The sequence below is a fragment of the Martes martes genome (genome assembly GCF_963455335.1).
Source record: "Martes martes genome assembly, chromosome: 6".
NCBI classification, from domain to species: domain Eukaryota; kingdom Metazoa; phylum Chordata; class Mammalia; order Carnivora; family Mustelidae; genus Martes; species Martes martes.
In genome coordinates, this window is record NC_137893.1 from 20284827 (window position 1) to 20298163 (window position 13337).

The 13337-nt window shown below is 43.3% G+C and overlaps 1 protein-coding gene across 1 annotated transcript; it reads right to left on the minus strand.

The window, feature by feature from the left end:
• Positions 1 to 3309: 3309 nt before the first annotated feature.
• RFPL4B (ret finger protein like 4B) lies at positions 3310 to 4122 on the minus strand (the record flags this gene model as incomplete). Its single annotated transcript, XM_080806882.1, has 1 exon — positions 3310 to 4122. One exon carries the CDS (start codon positions 4120 to 4122, stop codon positions 3310 to 3312), a length of 813 nt encoding a protein of 270 aa, XP_080663008.1.
• Positions 4123 to 13337: the final 9215 nt, after the last annotated feature.

Here is a 13337-nt window from a genome sequence, read left to right on the forward strand (position 1 = left end):
GCAGACCCCCCCCCACTGAGTGGGAAGCCCAACACAAGGCTGGATCCCAGGATGCTGAGATCATGACCTGAGCTGACACCAAGAGTCGGCAGCTTAACCAACTGAGCTACTCAGGTGCCCCTATTCATTAAAGACAAGGATTATTCATTATTCATTAAAGACAAGGGGCACCTGGGTGGCTCAGTGGGTTAAGCCTCTGCCTTCAGCTCAGGTCATGATCTCAGGGTCCTGGGATCGAGCCCCGCATCGGGCTTTCTGCTCAGTGGGGAGCCTGCTTCCCCCTCTCTCTCTGCCTGCCTCTCTGCCTACTTGTGATCTCTGTCTGTCAAATAAATAAATAAAATCTTTAAAAAAAATAAATTAAAAAAAACAAGGATTACAAAGATGTTTCAGACATGATAAGGAGTATGTTAAATAAATAGCCAATCACACACTTAACCAACAATAATAGATGATGCCACAAACTGGCAATAAATAGCACATTCTAGGGCGCATGGGTAGCTCAGTTGGTTAAGCCTCTGCCCTTCGGCTCAGGTCATGATCTCAGGGTCCTAGAATCAAGTCCCACATCAGGCGCTCTGCTCAGTGGGGAGTCTGCTTCTCCCTCTCCCTCTGCCCCTTCCCCCAACCCTGCTCATGTTTGAGTTCTCTGTCTCTTTCTCTGAAATAAATAAAATCTTAAAAATAATAATAATAATAATAACACATTCTATAAGCAAGGCCCAGAGCTAAATAGTCAGTGTGAATGATCACCTTTAATCCTCACAACAATCCTAAAGGTTGGGCTTCTGTGTTTTTAACTTATTTTTTCATTGTTGTTGACAAACGGTGGTGTTAGATTCGTTTCAGGTGTGCAACGGGGTGATTCAACAATTCCGTACATTGCACCATGCTCACCAACGTAAGTGTAGTTACCATAAGGTTGGACTTCTCATTAATCTGTCTCTACTGAGTAAGACACTGAGGCACAGAGAAGTTAGAGAACTTGTCCAAGATCACATAACTGAAAGAGACAGGAGTCAGATGTGAACCCCGGGAAGCCGGCTCTGAGCGATGTCTCTGACAGAAGGCAAGCCAGTGAGCCGGGAGAGGAGGGACGTGGGAGGGCGGCTCAGAGAACTTACTCTAATTGACCCGTTTAGCCTTTGCAGGATTTATGACAAGAATGATATGACTACGGTTTAAGAGAACCATCCGGGTGCCTGTGCAGAAAGTGTACTCTGGGAAGGCAACGGGGAGCGAGGAAGTGAGGAAGCTGTCACGCTGGCCAGAATGGGATGTGTGTTAGGTCTGTAGCAGCAGAAATGCTACAAGTTGGAAGTGTGAGATAGTTTGCAAAGGGTAAATACCAAATGACAACAGAATGAGCTTGCGTACCCAGTCCCCATCAAGATTTCCCCCTGGGGCCACAATATTCGATCAGACAGGAGAAAGGAACCAGGCCAATCATCAGCCACTGGCATTTTCCCCTAGTGATTGATGCACCAAAAAATCATTTGGGTCCTTCAGCTGGGAAAAAGCGAAGCTTGGAACTTAAATCTCCATGAGGAAGGGACAGAAAGTCCCTTGAAGCAAACAGCCCTTGAGAGAACCTGAAATATACAAATATAACAGAAGCTGTCACCTCCAGTCCTAGGGAAAGTGGGGCTGCCTTTTCTTTGGCATTCTGAAACACAAGAAGGGGTCTGGAAACCTGGCGCCTACCCCACATGTTCAAGCGGCTGTTCTTAACCTGTTGGCGAGATGTAAATCAAATGGGTGTGAGCCCAGCATTTTTTTCCAAATAAAATATAATAAAAAGGAAAATTACAGTGTATTGCTCATCCTAAGTGGTATTTCGGGAAACTTCTGTTTTCACATTATCAGGACCTGTTAAGGTGGGTCGGGGAGACGCAGGCCCCAAGTTAGAGCAGAAGGAGGAGGCCTCTGAAATAAAATCATAGGGATCAAAAGAAAATTTGGGGGGGATTACCAAAAATCAGATTGTTCCCCCACACCAGTGAGAGTTGGAAAGAAACAGGAGATGGCAATTCTGTGTTTCTCTGGAACTGAGGTCCAAAACAGATTCCTGAACATGTCCCAACCCAACCCTTCCAGAGCAGATGTCACCTCAGAACTGGCTGACTCAGTAAATTAGAAAAAAAAAAAAAAAAAATCCACACTCTTAAAGGACCTGAACAGTTTGAAAAGGAGCCATGATGAGCATATAAGACTCCCGTATGGGAAATTGCAGTCTGAGATTGTGCGCATGTGGTTGGGGGGAGAGGCGCCAGCTTCTGCTGGAAGGTGAGAGGAGGCCCAAACAGAACTAAACAGGAAAACATCAAACATTTCAGAGATTTAATTGCAAAAAAACCTAAAATTCTAACACTAAAAAATAAATTCAAAAGGAACCTGGAGAACAGCTTTTGGTGAGTATCTATTTATGAGTTGATGCCGTTGATAAGAATTCCTACAAAATGCAGCAGCAGTGGCCTGAGACTGGCAGGGTTTTGCGTGCACAACTGCACCTGGTAGATGGAAGGATGGGAGGTCCAGTCTTCTCAACAGTCATTTCCCTCATTACATAACTGATTCCAGAAGGTTTGGAATCTTAACGGCTTGACATTCTCTGAGTTTTTTGGCACCTTCCTGCCTGCTATACACAACACACTCCTTTGACAGCTCCACAAAAGGCCAAGGACTGAAATGGGCAAAAGAAAATTCCCATTAGAACAAATATGAGTCACCATTCACTATAGCGATCTCTAAGTCCTGTCTTTTTCAGCTGTGTTTGGGAGAAAATAAAAATGAGAAACGTCGTTCTTTCCTAGTACTTTTGTCTCTCACTGAAACTTCATGTCAAAATATCTTACACTGATTGTTTCATTCTTTCCCCCTAGATAGCTGTCATTATTAGGAATTATATCAAGAAAAGGCATGAAATAATGAAAAAAACATTGTTTCTACTCACAAAATATTTTATTTAACTTACAATCTAAAATTTCCCATTGTATTTAGTACAAAATAAAGGCACAACCCTGTGTCTAATCATCACAACTATTTGACTGAGAAATGTGGCCCCACTTGAAGACTAGGAAAACTGAGGCTTGGAGCACTTAATAACATCCCCTAAAATCCCATAGTTCTTTAGCTACAAAGTCTATAAAATATAGCCTAAAAATTGGTTAGTTGCCATGTCTACAAAATCTATTCTTAAAAGTCTTTCTACTATAGTGCGTTTTCTCTCCCTGGGTCATTCTGACATTTCTCAGGTTAAGGGTCTGATTCATTCACCTCCGAGAAAGCTTCTAGGAAGTGCTGAGTTTCTCAGGAACAGATTTTCAGGGAGGCACCCCTGTCACCTTCTCTAGGCAACTCAGGACAGAAGAATGGACGCAAAGGCTCCAAACATGAGAGACAACTATATGTATAGATGAGGGCATTATCTCTAGCATCAAAAAACTTGAGTTCTTCCATCTCAACATCTAAAAAAATGCCTACGTGGCTAAGTTTGGGGCTTGCAGGAATTCTGATTTCTGGGATGGAGCTGGTACAGATTATTTCTGCCTTCAGGCTGATCAACCAGAAGCCATTCTCAGCAGAGAAACCACCCTTCCTCTTTCTGTCCACTGATTCCTTGCAGATCCCCAGAGTCCATTCCTTCCCGTCTCCCACCTCGACCTCCCAGTAATGGCAGCCAGAGGAGAAGTATGGCGTGCCCAGGACACAGGTCAGGTAGGTGAATCTCTGGGGATCTTCCACTGGGTTGTGGCAGATCTTCCCACACCAGACATTCCTTAGGTCATCAGAGAGGACAAGGTAGGGGTTGGCAGTGCTTCCATCCAGGGTCATATCCTCCCGGAATCTCAGTAACTCTTTGCTCACGTGCAGACTTTTCATCAGTAGGCCACTGTGCTGTCTGATCAGAAGGGATAGTGCTCTGATTTGCCATTCCTCCAAAGGGGGGCTCTCAGTTACCCCTCGACACATGGGGCAGGTCAATTTCAGATCCCTGTGTTCTAGCATCCATCTTTGCATGCAATGAAAGCAGAACACATGTCCGCAGGAGAGTAAAATGGGACAGAAGAAAATTTCCAGACAAACTGGACAGGTCACCTCCTCTCGCAGACTTTGGGCCATGGTCCCGGTGAAGGTCACTCCTTGACAGTGAACTGAGCTGAAGCAGCCCTTTATAAGCTTCTGAAAGTGATCAGGAACCTTCTGTGCACAATCTGTTCAATAATCAGGGTATACCTAAATCCAATACAAAAAATTAAATAATATAAATCTTTCTTTAGTTTATACAGCAAAGAGGCACAAAGTCACTAGAGAATCATAGTAAAAGCACTATCTGTGAGAAAAATCATCAAAAACTATACAAAATCTAGGTGATCACAAATGAGAGAAATAGGACAGAGGACATTGTCTTCTCAGGTGAAACAGTTTACCTTGTGTGGAGACAACCAGATGAGGTCTTCTCTGCTCTGACCACAGCGTCTCTCTCTGGGAGCTGAGTCCAGCAAGGTCTTTCATCGGATCACGGAGGGAAGGCTCTGCTTCTAATCAGTATTCCTTTGTAGGTCACCAGCAGTCCAAGAAAAAAAACTTCCACATCTAAATACAACCATAAAAATAAAGCCAATCCGACTGTAGCCATTTCAGAAAAGTGAGAAGCCCTGTGTGTTTTCAAAGAAAACCACCACACGTGAGTCAAACTAGCAAAAACCACTGCAAAATGAATGAGATGTCCATTGTAGAATTGCTTTCAAGAACAAAGTATCATTCAGATGAAATGCTTTCAAGCACTCTTAGAAAACTAGGAAGGCTTGAGTGTGTGTGAATAAAAATAAAACCATTGTCACCAATTTCTCTAAAATAATGTCTGAACACAAGCCAAAAAGAGGTGTTCCTGGCAAGGAAGAGGTTACACCGCTACACCAACTGCTCTCTCCTCCCAAAGCTTACTCCTAGAAATGCCTTTTGGGCCTTCCTACAGAGGTTGCACACTTTGGGTGAACTACCTCTGGCATCCTGGGCCTGGCTGATTTGGAACAAGTTGGGCCCCTGCCCCAAAGACAGCCATTTCAGGACAGTCATGGCCATGAGATGATATGAACTGAAGACTCTTCTCGAGAAGGAGCCAATACTGAATAAATAACTAACAGAATTTCTTACTAAGAATTCACATTCGGTTGTGGCTGAGGAAACAGAATCAGAGACAGAAAGATAAGCCGTGTCAACATCACCACAAAGGGAGAGAGGAGAAAGAATGGGCCCTCCTGAGGCTAGCCCAGAAAACCTAGGTCACTGGAACATCCTGGCACACATTCCCTCATCTCCATCCGACAAATACTTACGAAGAGTTTCCCATGATCCCACCTTCAGCGAGACTCTGGGGATACAGATATGCGTAACAATAGACAGGATATCTCCCCACAAGGAACTTGGAGTCTTGGGAGGCCTTCCAGTTCCTGAACGGCATTCAGTCTGATGGAGTCCACCTGAGTGACAAGAGATAACATGCTTCCTTAAATCCCCCAATACCCTTTCCAAAAACCTGACTTCTTTTTTTTTTTTTTTAAAGATTTTATTTATTTATTTGACAGACAGAGATCACAAGTAGGCAGAGAGGCAGGCAGAGAGAGAGGAGAAAGCAGGCTCTCCATGGAGCAGAGAGCCCGATGCGGGGCTCTAGATCCCAGGACCCTGGGATCATGACCCAAGCTGAAGGCAGAGGCTTTAACCCACTGAGCCACCCAGGCACCCCCCAAAACCTGACTTTTTAAGGCATATTTGAATATGGTGCTTATAGTCTAAAAGGTCTTCCCAAATCCACCCTGGAATATATGTAAGAAAAATTCTTACAGAAGAAAAAAATGCTACATTTGTAGGAAGTTGTCCTTTCAGTGTTATCATGACCCAAGTGATAAACACAATCTAATTATATACAAACAATAAAATGATTCTATTAATTATAATGCATCTATTAGAAGTAGTATTTCTTAAATTAAACAGGCATTTCACCCATGGGGATTAGGGAGGGCACTTTTTGTGCCCAGCAATGGGTGTTGTAAGTGTTGAATCACTAAATTCTACACCTGAAACTAGCATTACACTATGTTAACTAACTGGAATTTTTAAAAAATTTCAGAGAAATTAAAAAAGTAATGGTAAGTATACTGAAGTAAAAACCCAGAAACATCTTTAAGAAATCATGCTAGAAAATAAGGAACCATTTTAAAACACATACATCGTAGTTGAAAACACATAAAAATACGTGTGCAAAAAAAAGTTAATAAAAACACCTGAAGTTCATATGTAAAATATTTGTAATATATAAAAAAAAAGTTCATGTGTAAAAACTGGCAGTGTTAGAGTAGAAGGTGTAGGGGCGCCTGGGTGGCTCAGTGGGTTAAGCCTCTGCTTTTGGCTCAGGTCATGATCTCAGGGTCCTGGAATCGAGCCCTGCTTCCGGCTCTCTGCTCAGCAGGGAGCCTGCTTCCCCCACCCACCCCCACCCCTGCCCCCGCCTGCTTCTCTGCCTACTTGTGATCTCTGTCAAATAAATAAATAAAATCTCTAGAGTACAAGGTGGAAAAAGTTCCCTGACACAATATAAGACTGACTCTCTCCTGAAATCCAGAGATAAAAGCATTTAAAAGATAAGTTGTAGCCAAAGAGAGAGAAATGGGACAGTGGAAATGAAATAGCCCAGCCAGAAGAGAGCACTTACACTATTACACTAATTTGGAAAATTCCAGCAGTCCTGAAGATCAAAAGCCCATATACCTCTGCCTCTCCTGGCTTACCTTCTGTCTGGAGTAATTTTCAGTGCAGATGGTCTGGCCTTATATAGTCCTGTAACACAGTCTCCGCCCACAAGGAGGGTCACTGTCTCTGCCTCGAAGATTGGATTATCTCCATCCAACCAAGTAAATTGAAGCAACCCTACTCTTCCTGGAGCAAGAGGATGGCATAAAGTCATACACAGAAACTTCGAACAGTTATCCTCTTTGAGTTAAACTAGCAAACCTACGGCCATCTGAATGAGATTCTCTAATTTCAGAATTCAACTTTAAAAAAACAGGATGTTTTGGAGATCCAATACAGAAATGCACTGCTGAAATCTCCTCAGGTCTTTGTAATGTCATCATTGGTATTATCTCTGAAGGAGTTTTGCGTGAGCAGGGTCTAGAACAGTTTTCGTATCCTTGGAATCAGTAATTCTACTCTTGGGGGACAGTTACTGAACAGGATGAGAAAGATAGCAGTCAGGTAAGCCTGTTGTCCTGCCATGATTATTAATAACATCCCCCTTTACTTTCAAAATCATCCCGGTTTAAACGATAAATTAGATAGTGTTTATACGAAAAGTAGAAGGAGCAGGGGCCCATGAGTGGCTCAGTCATTAAGCATCTGTCTTTGGCTCAGGTCATGATCCCAGGGTCCTGGGATCGAGCCCTGCATTGGGCTCCCTGCAGGAGAAGCCTACTTCTCCCTCACTCACTTCCCTGCTCATGTTCCCTGTCTCACTGTGATTTTCTCTGTCAAATAAATAAATAAAATCTTTTTTAAAAATGTAGAAGGAGCAATAAATGTCATAATGAATGAGAACGGTGGCATGATCATTGAAAAAAACGGGAATTGGACAGTCAGTGAATTCCTGTTGCTGAGAGAAAGCAAGAAACCCTCCAGCTGAGACACACACAGTGTGAATAACCTCCCATTGCTCAGGGGTCCTGCTCTCGTTGTAAAGCCAACTGAAGAGTTTTCCCTCTACTTTTATCTGGTTACTGTTTCCATTTCCATGAGATAAATATCTACAGCAAGGGCTCTTAAATTACAAAAAAAAAAAAATTTTAATCTCAAGCCCCTTTCCACTCTTAAACATAACTGAAACCCCCCCAGTTTTGTTTATGAGAATTGTACTTCTCCATATTTACACTATTACAAATGAAAACTGAGCACATTTCTAGAGATTTATTTGACACACTTAAAATAACAAGACTATTATATGTTAACATAAACAGTATCGTCTCCTAAACACTAACAATTTCCCAAAATAACAACAAAATACAACTAGTCAGGAGAGTGGCATGCATGAGTTTGTGTCTTTGAAAACCTCTACAATTCCCAACCGACAAATAAAACTCCACTCTCACGTGTCCTTATGCCGGTTCTATCGCGATAGGTTGTTTTGGTGAAACTCCATAAAAGGACACTGGGCTTCCCACGGATATTTAATTGGACAAGGGAAGTCCACTGCTCTCCAACAAATTTCTAACTCCACATGGCAGCTCCGAATCTTAGTTCCTTGGCAACCAAAGCCCCCAACAATGAACCCAACCATCTTTTTTGTGTGTCTTCTGCCGTCCCAGAACTCTCTCATATGATGTGGCTAAATATGAAACTTTTTTCTTCTTTCCTGCCCCATCATCATGAAGATCTTTTCGTTTTTTTTCTATTTAAATTATTGAACTGCAGTAATGATACCAACTCAGGTTCTTCTCTGTTACTAACATCTACCAGGCCCTCCACAAATGTTTATCACAAAAAGCACCATTGTTCACTGATTTCGCATTTTCCAGCCGATTCTGACTGTGGTTTGAACATCCATGGACTCGTTTCTGTTGCTGAGCCTTGTATCTGCCCGGAGAAATAATTCTTCCCCGGAAATACTTTAATTCCCGGGTTCCTCATTACTATGGTAATGCTGAATTTAGCGAGAAATGTCATTTTTCATTTTCAAGGGCTGAAAATACTTGGAGCCAGTTATCTGTAATATCTTAGTACTCTCGTGACAACATATCAAAAATATGCGTGAATTTTTCTTAAGGTTTAGAGTCATTTTTAATTATCATTAGTGCTTCCACGAGTTAAGATTAAATCACAATATCAGTTTGTTTCCATAGTCCCCTGATTAAAAAAGAAATCGGCTTTCACACATGCTAGTTAGATAAGATGATGCCGCTGGTAAGGGGAGGGTAGGTGGGGGGCAGGGAGCCAGGCACAGTCAGCCCTATCAAGAATCTAAGAACTCTGCAAGGCGATGTTGAGATGATGTGTTTGCTCAAAACACAGTTTGTATTTTTTCCAAAGGGAGCAGCTACCGTGGGGCAGCTTTTCACAGTGAGCTCCCACTCGCCGGTGTGGAGCTGGGGCTGGTTTGCAGCCTCCTCTTGTCACCAAACCTCGACCTACCCTGCTCTCGGCTATCTGGTTCCATCAAGGTGGACCCATCTGTCTAAATGGCAGAAGGTGGAGGGCACCTCTCTGAATTATTCATGCCACCAAAATTGGCTAATAGAGTTCCCACACTCTCCCCTTCCAAAGGATCCTATTTTGCAGACCTGGCAAACTCCACGGAGAAAGTATGTTTGGCACTTTAGACTCCAAGTTGCCCCCACTATCGAGAAATAGAACGTTCCCATGAAAACGGTGTAAAGTGAAGAAGCAATTCCCGTTAATTTAGATGAAAAATTTTTTGAGTGTTCCCAGACTCAAAAAATAACCTCTCAGGCGTTTCTGATACCGTCGGACACCTGCTAACTAATGGAGGCAAAAAATAAATCAAGATAAAGCACAGGTGCTCACAGACACCTGCCAAAGTTCGGGAGGCTGGATGATGAGACACTGAATGTCCCTTGGTTCCAGGAAAAAAGCAGGGGGCGGGACAGGGGGCGCCCTCGCTGCTCAGGGTGCCACAAAGCAAATGCTGAACGCGATCTTCACGTCTCACCTTTTTTTTTTTTTTTTAGTAAAAGTGAAAATCCTCTTCCGATATCTTTCTGTTAGTGAGGACAGGTACTAATGTAGGTCTTGATATACAATTCTTTTTTTTTAAAGATTTTATTTATTTATTTGACAGACAGAGATCACAAGTAGGCAGAGAGTCAGGCAGAGAGAGAGGAGGAAGCAGGCTCCCCGCTGAGTGGAGAGCTAGATGCGGGGCTCGATCCCAGGAACAGGGGATCAGGGCCCCAGCCAAAGGCAGAGGCCTTAACCCACTGAGCCACCCAGACGCCCCTGTAGGTCTTGATATAACAGCAAAGTGTTGTAACTTGGACCTTCATAAAGCAGGGGGAGACCTGTATGCAGAATGTCCCACTTCGACACTAATTTTAAAGAACAGAATATAAAAAAAACAAAAAACAAAAAAACACAAAGATGGCTAGACTCCATTGTTCCATATTTGATAGGTCACCCCTACTCTGATCCTATTAATGGATCTCTTATTTTTTGTCTGTCTCTTTGAACTGTTGTTGGGTTGTTTTTTTTTTTTTTGTCAAAAACATTGAGAAAAAAAATGGAATGTGCAAGTGTTTTATTTACAATCTTTGTTCCTATCTGTGTAAGAACTGGCAATAGAGGTCTTTACCTACAGCACATTATCTGTAAAAATAACAAGCTCTAACTTGAGTCTCTACGTGTCAATGACCTTGGGCCACCCACCCTCAAATAAAGGGGTAATGCTTCGCCACCCCGAGGGGGCCCACCCTTCATTCAGCTTGCAGGTCCCAGATGCGGGGCAAAGGCCAGAGGGAGACAACATGAGTTTGAGTGAGTGGTGAGTGTACAGGAGCAGGGACACATGTGTGACCTTGCCCCTTGAGCTGTTTCTCTGTTGTGGTTTCCAGAGCCAAATGTAAGTGTTTTCAGATCATTCATATATTTCCTCCTCCAGATTTGGACTGTCAAAATATTTTTGTGTAGGTGAGGAAGTCTGAGTCAAAATAAATTTCCTTTCCACCTAATTAGCTGACAGTCACTGTATTAATCAAATGCAGCCTGTGAATCTCTCAAAATGTGTTGTGCTTCACCCCCACTTTGGGAATGGACGTAGATCAAGGCGAGCTGCCCGCAGTCCGGCATGAGCCTCCTCAGCCTCGCAGAGATCACGGACGACCAGTCTGGCTCAGGGAACAAGGCAGAGATCCAGGCCTGGCGACGCCCTCCCCCACCAGTTTATCCTCCTCGGTAGCTGCCCATCACGCTTCAGAGACGCAGCGAGGCCCCTACCATGTCCTCCTGGCCTCTGCCCACCCCCCAACCTCACCTCAATCCCACAGCCCTGAGATTATGACCTGAGTCGATTCTTCCATTTCTTCCCTGTGCTCCTTCACTCTTCAGAAAAGTTGGCTCTCTCTGACTAAAAGCAGCCCCAACTAACCACCCTGCTGACGCTTCTTCACCCATCATTCAGACACTCAGCTGGGGTGTCGGGGACTGTCTCCTCTCGACTCGGTTGGAAACCCCTATTATATCCTCTCATAGTACCCTGCGTTCTTCCTTCATGCGGCACTGCAATGCTAGTCACTTGACTCATTTGTGGTTCCCTCACCTTTAAAAAATCACACCTACTGAGTACTTACTCTCTGCCAGGTGTTTTCTAAGTCCTTCATCTGTTTTCTAGCGTTAAATTCTTGTAGCTCTAAATGAAATAGGTGCTGTTACCATCTTATGCTCTCAGGTGATGAGTTTAAGACTCTATCAAGTTGTGAGGCCTCAGTGTGTTACTATGTCTCTCTGGTGGCCTACCCTCCCCTCCAGTCATCTTTCACATGAGACAGAAATCAACTTCTACCCTGGTCAAATCCGTGTTTTGTGACTTTTATATTTTAGGCACACAATCCAATACATTTGAAGTCTGATTAAAACAGAAGCTAACTTAATTTTTTTTTTTTTTTTTTTTTAGCTTCTGAACTATGAATCCATGCTATTTTGATAGTCATAGTGACTCATTAGACTTCATCTAGGGATCAAAAACCCTGGATCCCACCTACATTCTCTGCCATATTTTGCATATCATTGATAGTTTAGCACCTAACTGAAGAGAAGGATGTGACTCATTGGATCATCTATATTTCTAAATGTCTTTGTTAATACTTGAATGCCTGGGCATTCATTTTTTAGTTAGTTTGTTTATGAGTTACTTAGCATAGTATCATTGCAGACCGAGAAATGATAATGACTGTTTAGCAAAGTCAGCACAGCCCCGTGAACACAACACAAGGTGCACGGTGCCGTCAAATCTTTCATTTAGCTATCATCTAAACACAGGGCAGGGTCTTAGCAGTCCGCTGCCCGTTGTCATGAGGTAAATCCAGATAAACTAAGCAAGATACCTGTCCCGCTCTCGAAGAGCCAGCAACACCTTGTGCCTCACACACAAATATTGGTTATCTACTATCTAGAGATACTCGGCTAAATACTAAGGGAATCCAATAAACAGGACTGACGCAGCTGACAATTTTTATGTCACAGCACAATTAAGGAGGTAGGACAAACAAATGACAAGGTAAATAGTGTTGAGAAGTAGACAAGTCACTCCCTGGCGTGTAATGGAATGTGGGTCACGCAGACATCTACATATAAATGACAAAGGACAGACTATCTCGGTATGTTTTGGGACCTCCTCTTCTCCGGACCTTCATACCATTCAATGCTCACTTTTTAAAATAGTATCGAAGGCCTTTGAAAACAATGTCAAGTCATCTCTCCTCTGTGAATGAAATGGAAATGATTCATATAGATTTATTTTTCTAACCAAGCCTTTCTTCCATCCTGAAATAAATCTAATTATTGATAACTATCCACAGATATCGTCTAGCACATATAATGGACTGATAGTTTCCAATGAATGTATTGATTAATTCATGGATTCCTACCACAAACAATGTACTAAGTCCTCCATCCATGCCCCTACTACGGGTAGCAGGGAGACAGCCACATGTCTCTATAGATGTGATGGGGGCAGAAGGGATTTATACACACATGTAAATGGCAACTAGCGGGGCAGCGGAGTGGTTGGGATTGTCCGTGAAGTCCATGCAGTATGGGGAGAGGAGAAACACCGGCGTTCAGAGGAAGGAGAAAAGCAATCCCCAAAAGAAGTTGCGTTGAAGCCACTGAGGAAAGAGACCCCTGCAATCACCAACAAAATTCTGGAATCCAAAGGCCTTCGGTGCACTGAAGGCAACTCTGAGAAGACCGAGCCTTTCGTTCAGCCCAGCGGGGCCCTCGTTGCCGGCAGAGTGAGTCAGGCCAAAGAAAGCCAAAGCCAGGAGTTCCAGGAGACTGTGGAGGTCTGAAATCTAAATGGACAAAGAGATCTGGAAAAATAAATGTGATGTAGCATGTTTGTCCGGGTGGGAAAGGCCAGGCAGGCCACACACACAGCAAAACAGAGGTTGGAGGGAAGCCAGACAGAAGGGACGGTTGGGTAAGTGTGAGCATGGGTGTGTGTCTACTTAAATTAAGTACAGTACATGATTAATGTTTCTCATTTCTTCTCTAAGCTCCTATCCTAGGGAAATGCCCTTTTAAAAAATATCTGCTATGGGTGTCAACGAAGG